General features: G+C 38.4%; 2 protein-coding genes across 2 annotated transcripts; both read right to left on the bottom strand.

Annotated features, from left to right (window-relative positions):
- Positions 1-3,594: 3,594 nt before the first annotated feature.
- LOC100654851 (olfactory receptor 11H12-like) lies at positions 3,595-4,631 on the bottom strand. The gene has a single exon (XM_003423337.4). It carries the CDS (start codon positions 4,629-4,631, stop codon positions 3,651-3,653), a length of 981 nt encoding a protein of 326 aa, XP_003423385.2. The 3' UTR covers positions 3,595-3,650.
- A 14,561-nt stretch (positions 4,632-19,192) lies between these two features.
- LOC100654566 (olfactory receptor 11G2-like) lies at positions 19,193-21,419 on the bottom strand. Its single transcript, XM_023542448.2, has one exon. The coding sequence runs from the start codon at positions 21,008-21,010 to the stop codon at positions 20,024-20,026; it is 987 nt and encodes a 328-aa protein (XP_023398216.2). The 5' UTR covers positions 21,011-21,419; the 3' UTR covers positions 19,193-20,023.
- Positions 21,420-23,341: the final 1,922 nt, after the last annotated feature.

Here is a 23,341-nt window from a genome sequence, read left to right as displayed (position 1 = left end):
TGTACCTGAAAGTGTTGCTCTAGATTCTATATGCCCTGCCAATCATTAAATTTTAAACTCTACATCCTTTGGAAATTAGATAAAGTATCCATGTTTATCATGGAAAAAAACTATGTATCTATTAACATAAAAGAGGAAAAAATAAATTTAAAACACACATAATACCATCACTATATTCGAATTAAGATTATACAATTATAGTGTTCTGTGGCCCTTTTCCACTTTAATAACATAATAAACATTTTACATCTTAAATATTTCTTATAACTAATCTCCACATAATTTGTGTGCTTCTTGTGTTAAGATAATAGAAAAGAAATTCCGTATAAGTGTGTCTCTTACATTCAATTCTCCTTTACAATATTCATTTCTGGGATATATCCAGGTCTTTGGCCTGCATGGTCATGCAGCTTTTCTGAATGTAGTTACATGAGACATAGCCATAGTCCCAGGGAAGATTATGGTACAGAACTAGAATCCTACTGAACTTGAAGTCAGCAGAACCGGTTCCCTCACTTACTATTTGTGTGACCTTGGACAACACACTTGGTTTCTTTGTATTTCATCTATGAAATGAGCATGAGACTATCTACTCTAACTACGTTACAGACTTTTTGTGAGGATGGACTGAGAGAGTATGTCTAAGTATTTTGTAAATGTTAAAGAACTTTACAAATGAAAGATAATAAGTTAGCTTTACAAATAAAAGATAATATGATAGTATTGACATTTATATTAAGAGATAATATAATGAAAGATCATATTACTAAACACAATAATATTAAGTCCGTTAATAAAATTAATCAACTCTACAATACAATGTATAAGATGATATTCAGATTTACCTCATTTACTCGTTATAGAGACTCTGTGATGAAAGTATTATCACTGACTCCATTTTATAGATAAGAAAAATCAAGGTGGAAAGGTTAAATAATTTGCAGGAGCTCACACGATTAGTAAGTGATGGAATGTATGTTTGAAAACAAACTGATTTCAGAGTGTTGACACTTTGTGTGCAAAGTAGTAAAGAGTGTGGGCTCCGGAGTTAGTCTACCTGAGATCAGATACCATCTCCAACTTAACTAAGTTCTTCTTTGAGCCCGTTTCATCCTCAGTAAATTGAAGTTATAATAGTACCGACCTAAACTCTTTGGGTTGTCATGAGTAGTAAATGAAGTATTACATGTAAAGGATTTAAGACAATGGCTGGCACAAAACAAGTTGTTCGCAATGTTAATTATTATTTCTTTCAATATTGTCAATAAGAGCAAATGGTGTGGTGGTAAGTTTACAAATCTACACTTGTTAGACTAACAATTTCATTCTTTCTTGTGATACTGCTTTCCTGTGGTCCCTACATGCTAATTTTTCCTGAAATACAACCATACCTAATGTTTCATTATATAAATAAATCTTATTTGTGAGGGAGTTGTAATTGAGCTAGATTCAATGCTTGGTCAGCTTACCACAGGGTTAAACACAGCTAATCAACACCATGACTTACAGTTGAAAGTAGAAAATACTGACTTTCTCTTTTCAGTTCCCCTAAGGAAACCACTAACCAGCACCTATTTTTAAATACCATTTTGCTCTGTTCTATTAAAAGTTTTCGTGCTTGGGGGAGAAAACAACAGTATATTTTTACTGTTATTCCTAATTCACTCTCTCTCTCTTTGCCCTCCTTCCCTTTCTTTGGGATGCAGTTTGGCTTTGATAAAATGTCATATATAAATTGTAGTGTTAGGTCAAATAATACTGTGGAAAGGATTGTGACCCAAGCATAGCATCTGGGGTTATAAGAAGAGACAGTTGAAAAGAAACATGCTAATTTAGTAACTCAAAAGAGGGAATTCTCAGCTTATGGTGGAAATATTGCTGACCTTTCCTGCCTGTTCTTCTTGAGCCCTTTACTGATCTGATCTCAGGAAACTTAACAGTCCTTTACCCTGGGAAGGGAATACAGGGCTAGGGCACATTCTCAATGGATTATGTGCGAGATACATAGCAGACTTCTGGTAAGTAAGATTGACTAAGAGGCTTGACAACTTCTCACATCAAAGGCACAGATGGTTTTTCTATTGGGGAAAAAAATGACCATGCTAAAACTCCCAGTTATGTTCTAACTTTTAAACTGAATAATCTGTCTGTCTCTCAGGAAGCTGTTACAAGACAAAAGTGCTAAAATGAAAATTGTCACATGCGTATCGTGTTCTTATACTCTGGATCTTCTGAGAGAGATCTGTTTTTGGATTACATGATGAGTCCTAATTTAGGTTTGGAAGACCTTATCCTGGCAAATCTTCATGAAATTGTATTGAGATTTCTTTTTTTTACGGAAAAAAAGTAGGAACAAAACATTCAGTAAAAAGATTGGTGGTAGATGGAAGGAAGATGTGGGAGTGTTTAAGAATCTTACTTCTGAATGCCAAGTACCAATTCTGTAAGTGGTCATTATTGTGTAGTGGTGGAATTTCTTCTTTTTTCTAAACTGCCTTCTGAAAATTCTCTTTCTTGTTATCCTTTACACACCACCTTCAAGCTACTTGAAAGGAAAATCCTCCTTCTGGGAAAATGTTCAGCTCAACACATAAAATTCATAATCCACACATATTAAAAAAAAAATTAGTTTAGTAAAATAATATATCTCCTAAAAATGATAATTTTAAAAACTTCTCATACAAGAAAACAAGGTTGCCATTATATTAAATAAAACAGACTCAATAAAAACAGTTGTATTAGAGTCACTGAATTATGGATGCTTTTAAAAATTTCCTTAATGTTATCATAATATTGTTCAGCAACAAATAACAATGAACAAATAGCTGTTACTGTTCGGCAACAAATCTAATGCAAATAAACCATTTTCCTCTCCAGTTTTTAGGAGAAGATACTCTCATCAAAAACTCAATTAACCGATCCATCAAGTTTTTGGTGTTACCTCGTTTAGGTAAAAAATAATAGGTAACCAGAATACTATGTTTCTGGATATTTTCACAGGTGTTATTATGCATGGAACTAAAAGCTGCCCTTTAGAAGCATAAAATGAGGTAATATGAAAAGAAAACAACATATGGTTGGATGTCATTGGCTAGAACATTATTATTATTACATAGAAATTTTGGATAAATTGCTTTCTAAGAGTTTATCAGGAATGACCATATCACCCATGTAACAGAGTCAAATAGTCAAATATAAGAACAACAATCAGAAAATATATAGGGTTTTTCTCCTTTTATTTACAGACAAGCAAATAAAGAAATGAACAACAGTTATGATTTTATTAAATTTAAATTATCAAATATAAATAGAGATTTTTATCACAGATGAGCCATATGAACACCATCCAAATAAACACCCAGATGTGTATATTCTTTAATTAATACACAGCTGAAGTGCCAAAGAGAAATCCAACTGTTCAATTTACCTATATAACCTGGCTATTTCATGATTGGAAATGGTCCCATAGGTGTTTAATTTAATAAGTTAATCAAATCAGTATTACCAGACTTACATTTGAAGATTTGGATAACTACGTAACTCTGATTATTTTTTGTTAGACTATACTGGTTAGACTATAATTATTTTTTGTTAGACTATACTGGTTTTTTTTATACTGACTTAACCATGGAGGAATCATATAGTATGTCTTAATTTATGTTGGAACTCCCCAGAACTTTCCTCAAGGCTGCCTTCATCTCCTTATTCCGGAGGCTGTAGATGAGAGGGTTGAAGAGTGGGGTCACCATAGCATAGAACAAGGTTGCGACTTTCTGCATTCCTGCAGAACGTCCGAGTCCTGGGCTCACATACATGACCATCAGAGAGCCATAGAACAGTGATACAACAGCCAAATGAGACCCACAGGTTGAGAAGGCTTTACGTCTCCCGGTAGCTGAAGGCACACGGAACACAGCTAATAGGACAAGAGTATAGGACCCAAGGATGAAAAGGAAGTTACCAAAGATAACTAATGAGCTTAGAGTGTAGCAAAACAGTTGGGTTGTTGGGGCAGAGGCACATGCCAATGCAAATAGTGGCCCAGGGTCACATACAACATGGTCAATAATGTTTGGGCCACAGAAGGGCATCTGAGTGATGAGAACAATGGGGACGAGGAACCACAAAAATCCACAAGCCCAGCAGACAATAACTAGTTTGGCACAGAGATGCCCCGTCATGATATTAGGGTAGTGTAAGGGACGACAGATAGCAAGGTACCGATCAAAGGCCATAATGGCCAAAAGGAAGCATTCAGATGTTCCCAAAGAGAAGAAGAAATAGAATTGGAGGAAACAACCAGCAAAGGAGATGGTCTTTGTCTCTGAGAGAAAGTTAGCCAACATCTTGGGCACTGTAGAAGAGACGTACCAGATCTCTAGAAAGGAGAAATTCCCCAGAAACATGTACATAGGGATGTGAAGTCGCTGGTCACACCACAGTGCACAAACAATGGCCCCATTTCCTGTCATAGTCAGAACATAAGTTGTAGTGAAGAGTGAAAAGAGGAGGACCTGAACTTGCCACTCAAAAGAGAAACCTAGGAGTATAAATTCACTCACAAAAGCAGAACTGGAATCTGGCTTGGAGACATTCATTGGTTCAGTAATCTGCAAATTTAAGAGACACATTGTCAACAGTTATGGATAGTTTAAAATGCGTTCATTTTTAAGAATGAAGGGAAGGCAGTGAACCTGTCATTTTCCAAAAGAATCACCAGTTAAAAAGAGAATGAAGTCTGACTTTTCTAGGCCATATACTCTGAATTTAGGGCACAGCAGGCAGATGTCTGCATACAAACAAAGCTTTACCTATTTCTAAACCTCTCCCTTGCTATGCTACCATGATAGAACCAGGTAAAGTTAGATTCATTTTGTAAGCTTGTTATTTTGGGGCAGGGATGATCGATGATAGTTTCTGGTTGGCATTGAGCACAAAGTTAGCACTTAATAAATGTATTAGTTTCTTACCTAAACCCATTCTATAACACCATAGACTCAGGAAAGGAGGTTTTAAGTATATTATGACTATTTAAGCCTCAGTTAAAGATATTACTTGATGTATCATATAAAGATGTGATGGAAATGGATATACTGTAGACCAAGTTGACAATAATTCCTTTAAAGCTGACATAGCTGACTTTCTGTTGCTGTCATTGTTCATAGAAGCTAAAAAACCAAACCTAGTGCTGTCGAGTTGATCTCAACTCATAGTGACCCTATAGGACAGAGCAGACTGCCCCATAGAATTTCCAAGGAGCACCTGGAGGATTTGAACTGCCAACTCTTTGGTTAGCAGCCGTAGCACTTAGCCACTACGCCACCAGGGTTTCCATTGTTTGTATGTGCATCATAAACATGTAATTCCATAATATTACTTACCAACATTGACTTTTAAGGTTGTAATGTTGCAATATCCTCCGTAGATAGCAATGGCTTTAAATTTATGCTTAATCTTTCACTTTTACAGAAGTTTGCAAAAGGAAAGTCAGATATAAGGCTTTATTTTTTGGATGATATTGCCCCTAAATATTCAGGATTGATTTTTCTTGTACGCTAGTATAAAATTAAACAAAATTTTCCAATACAGAAGCTGTTGACAAAAGTCAAATACTTTGTTTTGTCATAAGTAAACTTCTTTCATTCCACCGTCTCATGCAAAATATATCAGAGATGAAGGTTCCCTGAATTTTTTTTGTGTCTGGCGATATGCAGGGATATGAATTCCAGAAGTTGTGAGCACTTACCTTCTGCACGCAAACACAAGATTTTCGAAAGAATTTCTTCCTCCAACCTACTCTCTACTCCGGCGCTCTGGGAGTCTTTCAGAATGGTTAAGTGGAATTTATGTTTGTACTTCTTTCAGCAACATGTACCCCTTTTTAAAATGCCTTAGACCAGAAGTATTATGAAGTCAGCATTAAGAAATTATGGAATGAAAGAGGATAGACATAGGGGTGTCATAACCCTCAGTAATGCTCAAAAGATGAAATTTTCCTGGCTTTGGTCTGGATCAGATCTCTAAAGGAGCTGTTTGATAAACCATATGCTTCTATCTCAGACTAAATAAACAAAATGCACAGAAATTAAGAATGCACTTTCTCTATCACATATTCACCTGGGACTTGGCCTCTACAGCATTAGAAAAGTTCTTCTTTAAGTCAACGAATGGTTAAAAAGTTTATGATTACATGTTCTCTGAGGAATTAGTAAAGGGTCCTGACAACTTTTCTAAGGCACCATTGTTTACAAATAGCTTGCCCATCTGGAATATGGATTCCAAGGAGTTTCCAGAGGGCATAGTTTGGAGAACTGTAAGACGTGGTGTGTCACCAAAAATTTAGATGTAAAGTTGAGAAACATTTAAAATATCATTGTTGATGCATTGGAGGATAGAGGAGATATGTGGAGAACCAGGTGAGGGAAATGGTGAGATAGAGAACATTATAGGACATTCACAATAAAATACGGAGAAATTAGAAATGACTTTTTAGAAGAGCTGTTGTTGTTGTAGTTAGGAGCCATCGAGTTGATTTCCACTCATAGTGACCCCATGGGACAAAGTAGAACTTCCTCATATGGTTTTCAAGGCTGTAATCTTCACAGGAAGAGATCACTGGGTCTTTCTTCTGTGGAGCTACTGGATGGGTTCGAACGGCCAGCCTTTAGGTTGGCAGCCACTTTAAAGACTTCATTGGTGGTTATGTATAGTTTACCAAACACGTTAGAGCTAAGGTCATATTTATATTTCTTATCTCGATGACTAGGTTGATCTTTGTCAGTTAGTACTTAACCCTTGCATCAGCAGGGCTCCTTAGCATGGATGTGAAGGAAAACAGCAAGAAATATTGCTATTTCAGCCAATTGATTAAAATGCTTCTAGAACATGTGATTTGCCAATCAATATAAGTATTTACTTTCATTGATCAATGTCTCTTCCATTTTTACTTTAAGGCAGTTAGGGTGTACATGGTATGATTAATTTGTTCAGGTAGAAATGAATGCACACACCATGTGTTGTTGTTTTTAGGTACAGTCAAGTTGGTTCTGACTCATAGCAACCCTATGTACAACAGAACCAAACACTGCCCAATCCTGCACCATCCTCATAATCGTTGTTATGCTTGAGCCCATTGTTGCAGCCACTGCGTCAGTCCATCTTGTTGAGGGTCAGCCTCATTTTTTCCGACCCTGCACTTTACCAGGTATGATGTCCTTCTCCAGGGACCGATCCCTCCTGACAACATGTCCAAAGTATGTGAGATGTAGTCTCACCATCCTTGCTTTTAAGGAGCATTCTGGCTGTGCTTCTTCCAAGACAGATTTGTTCGTTCCTTTGGCAGTTCATGGTATATTCAATATTCTTTGCCAGAACCATATTTCAAAGGCATCAATTATTTTCAGTCTTCCTTATTCATTGTCCAGCTTCGGCATGTATATGAGGCAACTGAAAACACTATGGCTTGGGTCAGGTACACCTTAGTCTTCAAAGTGATATCTTTGCTTTTTAACACTTTAAAGAGGTCTTTTGCAGCAGATTTGCCCAATGCAATGCATCATTTTATTTCTTGACGACTGCTTCCACGGACATTGATTGTGGATCCAAGTAAAATGAAAACTTTTACAACTTCAATCTTTTCTCTGCTTATGATGATGTTGCTTCTTGGTTCAGTTGTGAGCATTTTTGTTTTCTTTATGCTGAGGTATAATCCATACTGAAGGTTGTGTATCCTAGATGGTGACTCACAGGCTTTTAAGACACCAGATAGCTACAGCCACTTTTGAATGATCTTCAGTAAAATTTTACTTGCATGTGATATTAATGATATTGTCTGATAATTTCCAAATTCAGTTGGATCACCTTTCTTTGAAATAGGAATTAACATGAATCTCTTCCAGTCAGTTGGCCAGATAGCTGTCTTCCAAATTTCTTGGCATAGACATGTGAGCACTTCCAGGGCTGTATCTGTTTGTTGAAACATCTTAATTGATATTCCTTCAATTCCTGGAGCCTTGTTTTTTGCCAGTGCCTTCAGTGCAACTTGGGCCTCTTCCTTCAGTACCATGGGTTCCTGATCATATGCTACCTCCTGAAATGTTTGAACGTTGACCAATTCATTTTGGTATAGTGACTCTGTGTATTCCTTCCACTTACCATGTAGTATACGATAATTGAGGAGATTAAGTATCTTTGCCCTAGGAAAACTGGCCTGTGGTTCACAGATTGTTTGAATAACATCTAAAAGCAAATTCCTCACACAGAGAAACTAAGGAGGAAAAAACGATTATTTAGATCTTTCTTATCTCTTAGCCTGACTACATCAGTTCTTAGCAATTTCTAAAACAAAACTTTGTTTTTCTTATTTCCCTGCTAAAGAACTATTTATGGTTTCTATTACTCACAAAAGAGACACCAAAGTTCTCCATAATCTGGCTTCAAATTATTTTTTTTTCTTAGTTTTTATTACTTGCATTTACAGATAAATTGAACAGCATTTTATTCTCTGATTAGTTTTTGGTTTCCCATATTCACTTCTTTGTGGTAATATCTATATTTGAAATTCCCTTTATATCCATCTACACCTGCAAAAATCCCATCTACTTTCAAGATCCTGTTCAAATGTAATTTTCCTACCTATAATGCTTAACCTTACTCCCATAATTAAAAGCACTTTTTCCACCTCTGGATTTTCATCTAATCACCTTTTTATCATTCTTATGATATTTATCGCAAGCTGCTCCATATTATACTTATGTTGGACTTATTTTTCCTTCCCTTCCAGATTCTAGGTTTGTTGAAGGCAGAGAACAAGTATTATACATCTTGGTATTAATTAAGGTGACAAAAATACATTAGATTTATTGCTTCTCATTAAATAGTTGTTGAATAAATGCCTTTTTTTTATTATATGGGTTTAACTACCCATGCATTCTTTATTTTCTGCCTTTTAGGTTGCTGGAATTGGGTGAGGGTGCGATAAGTATTAACGTTTTACTATTCAATTTTCTCAAAGCCTAAACACTGTGCAAGGAGTGCAAACTTAGGCACAAATTGCTCAGTTAGAACACATTCTATAAGGGAGGCTCCTTACATGGTTTTGTCACTCTGCATATCAGGATCTGGAGCACAAAAGTCAAGTAAGTCACACTTAGACATCCACTAAAAATTGCATTTGTCAACAGTACATGTAGAATTATCTACAGCATTTCTGTTACAGAATTGACAGATTGAAATCCATCTACATCTGCTGAATTAGAATCTCCAGGGACAGGGTTCAGGAATATATAATTTGAAAAGAAGGTCCAATTAATTTTGATACATACTCCAAGTTGAAAATCAATAGGGGAGGGCAGTTAATTGGGAATTTAAAAGACAGTGAAAGGATTAGCAGAATAAGAGCAACAAATACATCAAAATGAGAAATATAAATGTGATCGTAGCTCTAATGTGTTCGATAAACTATATATATTATGCAATGAACTCTTTAAAGTGGAAATTTGATATTGAATTCAAGTTCCTTTTCATGAAATAAGTGGCTATGATAATGATGTTTGTTTTTTCTAGGCTGCTTTTTTTTTAAATTTATTTGTTGTGTTTTAAGTGAAAGTTTACAATTAGTCTCTCATACATAAACTTATACACACCTTGCTATGTACTCCTAGCTGCTCTCCCCCTGATGTGACAGCACATTCCTTCTCTCCACCTTGTATTCCCTGTGTCCATTCAACCAGCTCCTGTCCCCCTCTGCCTTCTCATCTCACACCAGGTAGGAGCTGCCCACATAGTCTTCTGTGTCTACTTGAACCAAGAAACTCTCCCCTCACCTGTATCATTTTCTGTCTTATAGCCCAGCCCAACCCCTGTCTGAAGAGTTGGCTTTGGGAATGGTTCCAATCTTGGGCTAACAAAGGGTCGTACAGGGCTGCTAAGTCCTACAAGGTTGCTATGAGTTGGAATTGACTCAGTGGCACACAACAACAACAGCTATGCTCTCTTTTCCCTCACTGATCTGAATGTAAGTGTTTTGATTAGTTAACTCTTTGTTCTAATGCTCATGTTTCTGGCTGCACTCTAGTAATGGGGACGGCTACTGTTATTTTATTTTATTTTTTTAATTAACTTTTATTGAGCTTCAAGTGAACATTTACAAAACAAGTCAAACTGTCACATATAAGTTTATATACACCTTACTCCGTACTCCCACTTGTTCTCCCCCTAATGAGTCAGCCCTTCCAGTCTCTCGTGACAATTTTGCCAGCTTCCAACTCTCTCTATCCTCCCATCCCCCCTCCAGACAGGACATGCCAACACAGTCTCAAGTATCCACCTGATACAAATAGCTCACTCTTCAGCAGCATCTCTCTCCTACCCACTGTCCAGTCCCTTTCATGTCTGATGAGTTGTCTTCGGGAATGGTTCCTGTCCTGGGCGAACAGAAGGTTTGGGGACCATGACCGCCGGGATTCCTCTAGTCTCAGTCAGACCATTAAGTATGGTCTTTTTGTGAGAATTTGGGGTCTGCATCCCACTGATCTCCTGCTCCCTCCCTCCCTCCCCTCCTCGTAACCACAAAAGTATGTGTTCTTCTCAGTTTATACTATTTTTCAAGATCTTGTAATAGTGGTCTTATACAATATTTGCCCTTTTGCCTTTGACTCATTTCACTCAGCATAAGGCCTTCCAGGTTCCTCCATGTTATGAAATGTTTCACAGATTCTTCACTGTTCTTTATCGATGTGTAGTATTCCATTGTGTGAATATTCCACAATTTATTTATCCATTCATCTGTTGATGGACACCTTGGTTGCTTCCAGCTTTTTCCTATTGTAAACAGAGCTGCAATAAACATGGGTGTGCGTATATGTTTGTGTAAAGGCTCTTGTTTCTCTAGGGTATATTCTGAGGAGTGGCATTTCTGGGTTGTATGGTAGTTCTATTTCTAACTGTTTAAGATAACGCCAGATAGATTTCCAAAGTGGTTGTACCATTTTACATTCCCACCAGCAGTGTATAAGAGTTCCAATCTCTCCACAGCCTCTCCAACATTTATTATTGTGTGTTTTTTGGATTAATGCTAGCCTTGTTGGAGTGAGATGGAATCTCATCGTAGTTTTAATTTGCATTTCTCTAATGGCTAATGATCGAGAGCATTTTCTCATGTATCTGTTAGCTGCCTGAATATCTTCTTTAGTGAAGTGTGTGTTCATATCTTTGCCCACTTCTTGATTGGGTTGTTTGTCTTTTTGTGGTTGAGTTTTGACAGAATCATGTAGATTTTAGAGATCAGGCGCTGGTCGGAGATGTCATAGCTGAAAATTCTTTCCCAATCTGTAGGTGGTCTTTTTACTCTTTTGGTGAAGTCTTTAGATGAGCATAGGTGTTTGATTTTTAGGAGCTCCCAGTTATCTGGTTTCTCTTTGTCATTTTTGGTAATGTTTTGTATTCTGTTTATGCCTTGTATTAGGGCTCCTATGGTTGTCCCTATTTTTTCTTCCATAATCTTTATTGTTTTAGTCTTTATGTTTAGGTCTTTGATCCACTTGGAGTTAGTTTTTGTGCATGGTGTGAGGTATGGGTCCTGTTTCATTTGTTTGCAAATGGATATCCAGTTATGCCAGCACCATTTGTTAAAAAGACTATCTTTTCCCCAATTAACTGACACTGGGCCTTTGTCAAATATCAGCTGCTCATATGTGGATGGATACATCTGGGTTCTCAATTCTGTTCCATTGGTCTATGTGTCTGTTGTACCAGTACCAGGCTGTTTTGACTACTGTGGCTGTATAATAGGTTCTGAAATCAGATAGAGTGAGGCCTCCCACTTTCTTCTTCCTTTTCAGTAATGGTTTACTTATCCGAGGCTTCTTTCCCTTCCATATGAAGTTGGTGATTTGTTTCTCCATCATATTAAAAAATGACATTGGAATTTGGATCGGAAATGCATTGTATGTATAGATGGCTTTTGGTAGAATAGACATTTTTACTATGTTAAGTCTTCCTATCCATGAGCAAGGTATGTTTTTCCACTTATGTAGGTCCCTTTTAGTTTCTTGCACTAGTACTTTGTAGTTTTCCTTGTATAGGTCTTTTACATCTTTGGTAAGATTTATTCCTAAGTATTTTATCTTCTTGGGGGCTACTGTGAATGGTATTGATTTGGTGATTTCCTCTTCGATGTTCTTTTTGTTGATGTAGAGGAATCCAAGTGATTTTTGTATGTTTATCTTATAACCTGAGACTGCCAAACTCTTCTATTAATTTCAGTAGTTTTCTGGAGGATTCCTTAGGGTTTACTGTGTATAAGATCATGTCATCTGCAAATAGAGATAATTTGACTTCCTTCTTGCCAATCCGGATGCCCTTTATTTCTTTGTGTAGCCTAATTGCTCTGGCTAGGACCTCTAGCACGATGTTGAATAAGAGCGGTGATAAAGGGCATCCTTGTCTGGTTCCCATTCTCAAGGGAAATGCTTTCAGGCTCTCTCCATTTAGAGTGATGTTGGCTGTTGGTTTTGTATAGATGCCCTTTATTATGTTGAGGAATTTTCCTTCAATTCCTATTTTGGTGAGAGTTTTTATGATAAATGGATGTTGGACTTTGTCAAATGCCTTTTCTGCATCAATTGATAAGATCATGTGGTTTTTGTCTTTTGTTTTATTTATATGGTGGATTACATTAATGGTTTTTCTAATATTAAACCAGCTTTGCATACCTGGTAGAAATCCCACTTGGTCATGGTGGATTAATTTTTTGATATGTTGAATTCTATTGGCTAGAATTTTGTTGAGGATTTTTGCATCTATGTTCATGAGGGATATAGGTCTGTAATTTTCTTTTTTTGTGATGTCTTTACCTTGTTTTGGTATCAGGGAAATGGTGGCTTCATAGAATGAGTTAGGTAGTATTCCGTCATTCTCTATGCTTTGAAATACCTTTAGTAGTAGTGGTGTAAACTATTCTCTGAAACTTTGGTAGAACTCTGCAGTAAAGCCATCCGGGCCAGGGCTTTTTTTTGTTGGAAGTTTTTTATTACCATTTCCATCTCTTTTTTTTGTTATGTGTCTATTTAGCTGTTCTACTTCTGATTGTGTTAGTTTAGGTAGGTAGTGTTTTTCCAGGAATTCATCCATTTCTTCTAGGTTTGCAAATTTGTTAGAGTACAATTTTTCGTAATAATCTGATATGATTCTTTTAATTTCAGTTGGGTCTGTTGTGATGTGGCCCATCTCGTTTCTTATTCGGGTTATTTGTTTCCTTTCCTGTATTTCTTTAGTCAGTCTGGCCAATGGTTTATCAATTTTGTTAATTTTTTCAAAGAACCAGCTTTTGTCTTTGTTAATTCTTTCATTTGTTTTTCTGTTCTCTAATTCATTTAGTTCAGCTCTAATTTTTATTATTTGTTTTCTTCTGGTGCCTGATGGATTCTTTTGTTGCTCACTTTCTATTTGTTCAAGTTGTAGGGACAGTTCTCCGATTTTGGCTCTTTCTTCTTTTTGTATGTGTGCATTTATCGATAGAAATTGGCCTCTGAGCACTGCTTTTGCTGTGTCCCAGAGGTTTTGATAGGAAGTATTTTCATTCTCGTTGCATTCTATGAATTTCCTTATTCCCTGCTTAATGTCTTCTATAACCCAGTCTTTTTTCAGGAGGGTATTGTTCAGTTTCCAAGTATTTGATTTCTTTTCCTTAATTTTTCTGTTATTGATTTCCACTTTTATGGCCTTGTGGTCTGAGAAGATGCTTTGTAATATTTCGATGTTTTGGATTCTGCAAAGGTTTGTTTTATGACCTAATATGTGGTCTCTTCTAGAGAATGTTCCATGTGTGCTAGAAAAAAAAGTATACTTTGCAGCATTTGGGAGGAGAGTTCTGTATAAGTCAATGAGGTCAAGTTGGTTGATTGTTGTAATTAGGTCTTCCGTGTCTCTATCGAGCTTCTTACCGGATGTCCTTCTCCGAAAGTGGTGGTGTCTATCTCATTTTTCAGTTCTGTTAAAGTTTGTTTTATATATCTTGCAGCCCTGTCATTGGGTGCATAAATATTTAATATGGTTATTTCTTCCTGGTCAATTGTCCCTTTTATCATTATGTAGTGTCCTTCTTTATCCTTTGTGGTGGATTTAAGTTTGAAGTCTATTTTGTCAGAAATTAATATTGCTACCCCTGCTCTTTTTTGCTTATTGTTTGCTTGATATATTTTTTTCCGTCCTTTGAGTTTTAGTTTGTTTGTGTCTCTAGGTCTAAGGTGTATCTCTTGTAGGCAGCATATAGACAGATTGTGTTTCTTTATCCAGTCTGAGACTCTCTGTCTCTTTATTGGTGCATTTAGTCCATTTATATTCAGCATAATTATACATAAGTATGCGTTTAGTGTTGTCATTTTGATGCCTTTTTACGTGTGTTGTTGACAATTTCATTTTTCCACTTACTTTTTTGTGCTGAGACGTTTTTCTTTGTAAATTGTGTGTTCCTCATTTTCATAGTATTTGACTTTATGTTTGCTGAGTTGTTATGTTTTTCTTGGTTTTTATTTTGAGTTATGGAGTTGTTATACCTCTTTGTGGTTACCTTAATATTTACCCCTATTTTTCTAAGTAAAAACCTAACTTGTATTGTTCTATATCGCCTTGTATCCCTCTCCATATGGCAGTTCAATGCCTCCTGTATTTAGTCCCTCTTTTTGATTATTGTGATCTTTTACATATTGACTTCAATGATTCCCTGTTTTGAGCATTTTTTTTTAATTAATCTTAATTTGTTTTTGTGATTTCCCTATTTGACTTGATATAAGGATGTTCTGTTCTGTGACCTTGTGTTGTGCTGGTATCTGATATTATTGTTTTTCTGACCAAATTATTTCCTTTAGTATTTCTTGTAGCTTTGGTTTGGTTTTTGCAAATTCTGTAAACTTGTGTTTATCTGTAAATATCTGAATTTCGCCTTCATATTTCAGAGAGAGTTTTGCTGGATAAATGATCCTTGGCTGGCAGTTTTTCTCCTTCAGTGCTCTGTATATGTCATCACATTGCCTTCCTGCCTGCATGGTTTCTGCTGAGTAGTCTGAACTTATTCTTATTGATTCTCCTTTGTAGGAGACCTTTCTTTTATCCCTGGCTCCTTTTAAAATTTTCTCTTTATCTTTGGTTTTGGCAAATTTGATGATAATATGTCTTGGTGTTTTTCTTTTTGGATCAATCTTAAATGGGGTTCGATGAGCATCTTGGATAGATATTCTTTCGTCTTTCATGATGTCAGGGAATTTTTCTGTCAGGAGATCTTCAACTATTCTGTGTTTTCTGTCCTCCCTCCCTGTTCTGGGACTCCAATCACACGCAAGTTATTCTTCTTGATAGAGTCCCACATGATTCTTAGGGTTTCTTCATTTTTTTTAATTCTTTGCTCTGATTTTTTTTCAGCTATGTTGGTGTTAATTATCTGGTCCTCCAGATTTCCCACTCTGCATTCTAATTGCTCAAGTCTTCTCTTCTGACTTCCTAATGCATTGTCTAATTCTGTAATTTTATCGTTAATCTTTTGGATTTCTGAATGCTGTCTCTCTATGGATTCTTGCAACTTATTAATTTTTCCACTATGTTCTTGAATAATCTTTTTGAATTCTTCAACTGTTTTATCAGTGTGTTCCTTGCCTTTTTCTGCAGATTGCTTTATTTCATTTCTGAGGTCATCCCTGATGTCTTGAAGCATTCTGTAAATTAGTTGTTTATATTCTGTATCTGATAATTACAGGATTGTATCTTCATTTGGGAAAGATTTTGATTCTTTTGTTTGGGGGGGTTGTAGAAGCAGTCATGGTCTGCTTCTTTATGTGGTTTGATATCGACTGCTGTCTCCAAGCCATCACTAAGATATTGTAGTGATTTATTCTATATTTGCTCACTGAGTCTTACCTTGTTTTGTTTTCTTTCAATACACGTGGATGGGCTACTACATTGTGCTGTCTTGATTGTTGTAGCCCTTGAATCACTTATGACATATTACCAGCTGTTTTGGGCTGTTACCAGGTATATATGCCTGAGTCCACTCACTATTCTTGAGTAGAATCTGATTTTGGGTCATCAAGTGTGTGATGCACCCTATCACCTATCCACCTTGAGAAGTAGTGTTGATAGTTGTGTGCACCAGATTCTAGTAGCAGCTGGGTTTCACACTCCAGGGGGGGTAGGATGCTGACAGGCTTTCCCCAAGTGTCAGTGCGGTAGGTGTGTCTCTATTCCTAAAGAACTTTGGTGGGTGGGCTCTGCAGCTGTACCTTAGGCCCCCAATGCATGTACCTCTACAGTTTGGTAGGTATCACCCTCCTTAGACCCCTAAGGCAGGAGGCTAGGTTGTCTGGGGGGAGCTTCAGCCCTCAGTTCCCTGTTGTGGGTCAGTGAGGGCTCTGTTGAATAAGCAGAGATATCATACCTGGGAAACTTGTCTTTCCAGTAAATCCGCTAAAGAAAAATGCAGTCACATCCCTATTAGAAATGCTTTTGCATTATAATAGCCACCTTATTCCCTGTAGGGTTGAAAGCCGGAGATTGTGGATCACAAATTCTTGGCTGGAGCTGGTTCTGTGTTTTTAGTCCAATTAGGGAAGGATTTTTGGTCCCTGGGTTTTTTGTGGTTGCTGCTCTCAGGCCGGAAGAATCGGTTAGGAAAAGACCAAAAAAAAAAAGGGTGGAAAAGAAAAGCCCCGGAGCAGTTCTCCCTCTGGCTCAGGAAATTCCAATGTTAATGAAGCCACCTGGGAAGGGGAGGGGAGGGTTCATAAAAACAGGAGAGAGTAGCACCCCGGAATATAGACAAAGTTACTTATCTTGCTTGGGATGACTATTTTATCTGAGATTCCCGAGGGGCGTGTCGCCTATGTGTGCTGGCTGGGTAGAGATTGCCCCTGAGGGTCAGGCCCACAGAAGCCGCGGTCAGTTCCTCCGCTGCCAGTTCAAAGCCCTGTGTCAAGGTTTCCCGGCTGGGATGCTGCACTCCCGGTTCCAAAAACAGTCGCTGCCTCCCGGGGACTTCTCCTCCCGCCAGCCATGTCACCGCGCTGCCTGCACGGACCGGCTGGGCCCCCTCCTGGGGTCAGTTCAGGGGCGTAGAGCTGTGCCCCGTGTTTGCACTGTGACAGGATGCCGTGCTCAGCTCCCCTGCGCCCAGTCCAAGGCCAGAAGCCAAGGTTCCCCAGCTGGGACGCTGCACTCCCGGCTCCAAAACCAGTCACTGCCTCCCAGGGACTTCTTCTCCCCCCGACTTCTCCTCCTGCCAGCTGTGTCGCTGCGCCGCCCGCGCTGACCAACTGGGCCCCCCCAGATCAGTTCAGGGGGCTGGGGCTGCACCCCATGTAAGCACCGTCACAGGATATGGTGCTCAGCTCCCCTGTGCCCAGTCCTGAGCATGGTGCCAAGGTTACCTGACTGGGACACTGGCTCCAGGCTCCGAAAACAGTCTCTGCTTCCCCGTAGTTGTTCGTTCTCTGTCTCTGTCACTCACATCCTCTTTAAATTTGTGTTTGTTGGTCAGGGTTCGTAGATTGTCATGTATGTGATCGATTCACTTGTTTTTCTGAGTCTTTGTTGCAAGAGGGATCCGAGGTAGCGTCTATTTAGTCAGCCATCTTGGCCCCCGTTCCCTACTGTTATTTGATTTTGGATGGAAGTCATTTTCAAATTAGACCCTGTTCTGAGAATAATCGTCCTTTGGAAAGCATGAAATATATTGATGAAAGTATTTTAGTGTTCACACTTTGACAGGCTATCTGATAAGAAAATTGATTTATTTCATCGTCACAACAACACTTTGAAAAAATTTCTATTATTGTTGCTACATTATATATGGGATAATGGAGACACATATGAAGACATACAGTTAGTGGATCCAAGGTTTGAATTCCAGGAAATGTTTTTGAGGGTCCATGTCTGGTCTCCAGACCTATCTCAGACGTAAGCTCTTGTCATGGATTGAATTATGCACCCCCTCCCCCCAAAAAGTGTGTATCAATTGTGCTGAGCCATGATTCCTGGTATTGTGTGATTTTCCTATATGTCGTAAATCCTGCCTCTATAATGTTAATGAGGAAGAATGGGAGGCAGTTGTATTAGTGAGGCAGGACTCAACCTACAGGATTGGATTATGTCTTGAGGCAATCTCTTGAGATATAAAAGATAGAAGCAAGCAGAGAGACAGGGGGACTTCATAGCACCAAGGAAGCAGCACTGGGAGCAGAGTTTATCCTTTGGACCCGGGATCCCTGTGCCTGAGAAACTCCCGTGGGAAAATTGAGGACAAAGACCTTCCTCCAGAGCTGACGGAGAAAGCATTTCCCTGGAGCCGATGCCCCGAATTTGGACTTTTAGCCTACTTTACTGTGAGGAAACAAATTTCTCTTTGTTAAAGCCATCCAGTTGTGTTACTTCTGTTATAGCAGCGCTAGATGACTAAAACAGGTGTAGAGGTCGTGAGCAGTTTGTTGGAAGCTCAGAATCAGCTGGACGCCATCCCTGCCACATCAAAACATGTCTTTGTGTCTTTCTTCTTTCTTCTCAGGGACTTTCCTGAAGCCAAGGGTATTGGCTTAGCCCACCAATCAATGCATCTTGGCAATATGGGGGAGTTAACGTCTTCAGGGGCAACCAGGGACTGGTTGATTAATGCCTCTGCCTGATGCCATTCAGATGGACAATTCTCAGAGTTTCCAGTGGAATTAAGTCCCAATTGATTATAGCAGGTTCTCTTCAATCCTTATTTCAGCATCCTGGGACCTTTTCCCAATAAACTACTTGTACACAAGTCTTTGCCTCAGGTTCTTCTTTTGGGACAACCTAAACTATGACATCCTCCTTCAAGTGTGTTAAAAACAAATGATTACCATCTATTGCAAAAAGAGGAAACTCTGGTGGCATAGTGGTTAAGTGCTACAGCTACTACCCAAAAGGTCACCAGTTTGAATTCACCAGGCACTCCTTGGAAACTCTATTGGGCAGTTCTACTCTGTCCTGTATGTTCACTATGAGTCAGAATCAACTCGATGGCAACGAGTTTTTATTGGAAAAGGATTTATTTTCTGATAGTTAAAATCACTTGCTTTCACAATGAGAGAGCAGTACTTGAAATTATTCATTTAATGCCCTAACTAGAAGCAGTGAATCATTTTAAGAGTCAGAATAGGGAAATGGGAGAAGAACAATTGAGAAAGAGGATGTGTGAAATAAGAACCATTTAGAGGTTCAACCATAGGTATGTTCCTTGATAGACTGGCTTTAGGAAAATGGACATATGTAAACTGAGGATCCAGAAATTGAAACTCTTCATGCTTCTGTACTTCTTGGAAAGTTCTCATGTAGCCTCAGGGGTATACAAAACCCAGTTTAAAGACCACTTTTATAGTATAATGTGAACGAAACACATGATATTTTGAGTTGAAATGGAGGAACAATATCTACTCTCAGTCTCAACTGAAGATTGAGGTCTGTTGTAAAGGACTTTGCCAAAGGTAATTAGGAAGTGACTTTCATAGGGAGATCTGTGATTTCTTTTGATTATGACAAAGCACAGGAGAACATAGAATTAATCAAAATTCATATTCGATTAACATTTATTGAGTGTTTTATACATGTCAGGGATTGTTTTAGGAAATTTTTGTACCCGTTTATCTCATTAAAACCTCATACTAACAGTTCTGTAGTGTAGAAATTCCCATTTCCATTTTACAGTTGAAGTTGTGACATGCCAAATGCACACAGCTGATAAATGGAAAAATTAAGTCCAGATCCAGATCTTCTGACTTAAAATCCCATCTGTTTTTGAAGACATCACCATAGATTGATAAAGAATCTAGCTAGAAGTTGGATAGAAATACAAGGCCTTCTCCCTCCCTACTACGTTCTGTTGACTGAAGACTTCCCTAACACTTAAACTCCACCCACAACTCCAGGCGTTCAGTGAGTATTTACTGAATGAATGACTTTGCCAACGAGAGAGAGTAGAAGGGTGGTTACTGCACCCACATCACACTAAACTAGATTATTCCATACTCCTCCTGGCCCTGCTGCCAAAGACTTTTAAAGACATTGTAAACATCTCCAGAAATTTCCATAGAGCATTTTTCATCTCCTTATTCCTAAGACTGTAAATCAGGGGGTTGAAGAGTGGAGTTACCATTGCATAAAACAAGGTCATGATCTTAGGCATCAAGGTGGAGTGGCTAGATCCAGGGCTCACATGCATCACCATGATGGTACCATAGAATAGCAGTACCACAGCCAGGTGGGACCCACAGGTTGAAAAGGCCTTATGCTGACTGGACGCTGAGGGTAAACGAAACACAGCAAGTAGAACGAGAGCATAGGAAATGAGGATGAAAAGGAAGCTAAGGAGGATAATGAGGGAGCTTAGGGTGTAGCTGGCAAGCCTGGACATGGGGGCAGGACCACATGAAAGGGTCAGCAATGGGCCCGAGTCACATACAAAGTGGTCAATTATATTAGAGCCACAGAAAGGCAGCTGGGAAATGAGAATAACAGGCACCAGATACCAGAGAAAGCCACATACCCAACAGGAGATCACAAGGTTGAAACAATGTGGTCCAGTCATAATTGTGGCATAATGGAGAGGACGACAGATGGCAAAATATCGATCAAAAGCCATTGCAGAAAGAAAAAAGCACTCAGTGGAGCCCATGGAAAAGAAAAAATACAACTGGAGGAAGCAACCGATAAAAGATATGGCCTTGGTCTCAGAGAGGAAGTTGATCAAAGTGTTTGAGACTGTGGAGTTGACATACCAGATCTCCAGGAATGCAAAATTGCCTAGCAGGATGTACATGGGGGTGTGGAGATGCTGATCCCACCACACAGCGCAGATAATGGCTCCGTTTCCCATGAGAGTCAGGAGGTAGATAATGGAGAAGACTGTGAATAAGACAATCTGAATCTCCCGGCTGCAGGGAAAGCCCAGAAGGATAAATTCACTCACTGACTCGGTGTAGGATCCTGACCCAGAGATGTTCATTTAGTCTGTAAGCTGTGCTGCAATGAGACAGTATCATCATGAAGCCAAATCCAAACAACTGAGCGTAGCATGCAAGGCTCTTTATGACCTAATCTTTATCTACTTCCTCAGCCTCTTCTTCTTCCCTGTGTCCCTTGAGCCCTTTGCTCTAGTAAGAAAAGAATAGCTGTGGTCCACCAAACGACATTTTGTTCTTGCAACCTAATATGTCTGTTGCTTCTCCTTTTCTTCTGTCTCTCTTTGTCCAAACCTCTTGAACCCCTTCCTTTTCTCTCTCCATCTTCATTTATTTTTTATTTTCTGGGTAGGGACCTGGGTAACTTGCACTTGCAATTTACAACACTGTTCAATGATTGCCTCCTATAAGAAGTATTGCTGGACCACCCAATCATGTAGTAATTCTTTGTGCTTCTGTACTAACCAACGAATTTGTGCGCAGACTTATTATACTCTATTGTAACTGTTTTGTTTTTTTTTTAATGCCTTTAACAGCCTGTAAGCTTCATGAAGGCAGGGAATGTATTTTTCATCTGTGTTCTACTAATGTCTGGTACAGTGCAAGCAATTATGTAAGTGTATCAACAGTTTGTTGAATTAATATTAAACCAATGTATCATTATTTTCCAAGATAGAAGAAATGAGAAATAACATTCTAAAAACTATGGAATGGGATTTTTCTGTACCAAGGACTTTACCATTTTATACTTTCTATCATGGATATTTCTTTGCATTTCTTAATCTACCAGCTAAACTGTAAACTTCTGATAATAGGGGCCAACTGTGTATACACACACACACACACACACACACACACATATATATATATGTATATATATATATTTTTGTTTTCTTTTTCCCTCAAGGCTGAATTGCTCTGTAATTCTGGCACTTTTGATCTTAAAATATTTTCTTGGAGCAATTCTGCTTTTCTCCTTCTGGCAGTTGCTACTTTAATTCGATTTTCTGTAAAGATATAGTTAAAAGAAAAAGACTTCATGAAACCTTTGGAAAGGGAGAAATATAACTGAAAGATGCAGCCAGAGAGACAGATTGACTTGGCATTTAAGAAGAAACAGGGGTTGGTATTACAGCCTATGAGGACATTGGTGGTTCGGTGTTAGAATTCTCACCTTTTCACCTTTCTTACTGGAGACCAGGTTTAATGCTTGGCCAGTGCCAAGGCACATAATGTGCAGCCACCGCTCACCTGTCAGTGGAGGCTCGTGTGTTGCTATGACACTGAACAGGATTCAGTGGCGCTTCTAGGCTAAGACAGACTAGGAAGAAAGTCCTGTTGTTCTACTTCTGGAAATCAGTCGACCTAAACCCCAGTGGATCATAAGGGTCCGATCTGTCACTGATCACAGGAATGGCGCTGGACCACACAGCATTTCATTCTACTGTGCATGGGGTCGTCATGAGTTGCGGGCTAACTCTATGCCGCTAACAACGACAACAACAACATTCTGGTTTATATCATTTGCATGATTTTCTAAAATATTTAATGACCTTGTCTCTGATGATCATCTAATGAAAATTTATAGCAACTTGGGGAAAGAAAGATCTAAAGTAGTTTAATTTTGTTTCCTCACTTAAGGGAGGAAAATACTTTTTTCAGGGATCATTCTGATATTGCTATTAAGTACATTCAGGTATGTTCGACTCATTAACTTCTTCTTTTGGAGGAACTCCCAGCCAGTCGCTCTCATGGTTTGGCCTGGCTTTCTGCCTGGGTTTGTCTCTCCCAGCTAGTAGTGATATTATGCAGTCTGTTTTTACCAGATAAAACCATCTCTGACTTGCCCAACCTTGGCTCCTACTAGTTAGACAATTTTATTCACATGTAAGTTAAAACAAAACAAAAAATTAAAATTATTTTCATTTCAAAATACATTTATGGGCCACCAGAAAACAAACTTGCTTTTCCTAATTCTTCAACCTACCTGGACGTCCTAATGAATGGTAATTGTTTAGTATAGCTTTTCTCTTCAGTTCTGTATCTCTTTGGGACCCTGTAGAAATGTGGATGTGGATACAGCCCCTAAAATGGAACCAGGGAAACAGAGCTTTTAATCCTGTTTAACATTATCCTCTGTGGGTTATTGGTCATAACAGAACTCTTATTATTTTCAAAGGAAAGCATACTGTAACTTACTTAAAGTTCCAAAAAACTAAGGAAATTAAAGTTTTAGAAAGCAGGTTTCTCAGCACTTACCCCAGTTAATGACAAACACCACAGTTTTGCCCCGGAATTGAAGCTATTTGGATTTTATCTTTTAAATCTTTCATCAAGGATACCAAGAACAACAAAACAAAAATTTGCAGTTATCT

The sequence above is a fragment of the Loxodonta africana genome, chromosome 10 (genome assembly GCF_030014295.1).
Source record: "Loxodonta africana isolate mLoxAfr1 chromosome 10, mLoxAfr1.hap2, whole genome shotgun sequence".
Classification (NCBI taxonomy): Eukaryota; Metazoa; Chordata; class Mammalia; order Proboscidea; family Elephantidae; genus Loxodonta; species Loxodonta africana.
This window is presented reverse-complemented; position numbering and strand designations above follow the sequence as displayed.

Bases quoted from the DNA above. Each gene is read 5' to 3' on its own strand.
- LOC100654851 (XM_003423337.4), bottom strand. From the start codon at position 4,631: ATGTGTCTCTTAAATTTGCAGATTACTGAACCAATGAATGTCTCCAAG.
- LOC100654566 (XM_023542448.2), bottom strand. From the start codon at position 21,010: ATGAACATCTCTGGGTCAGGATCCTACACCGAGTCAGTGAGTGAATTT.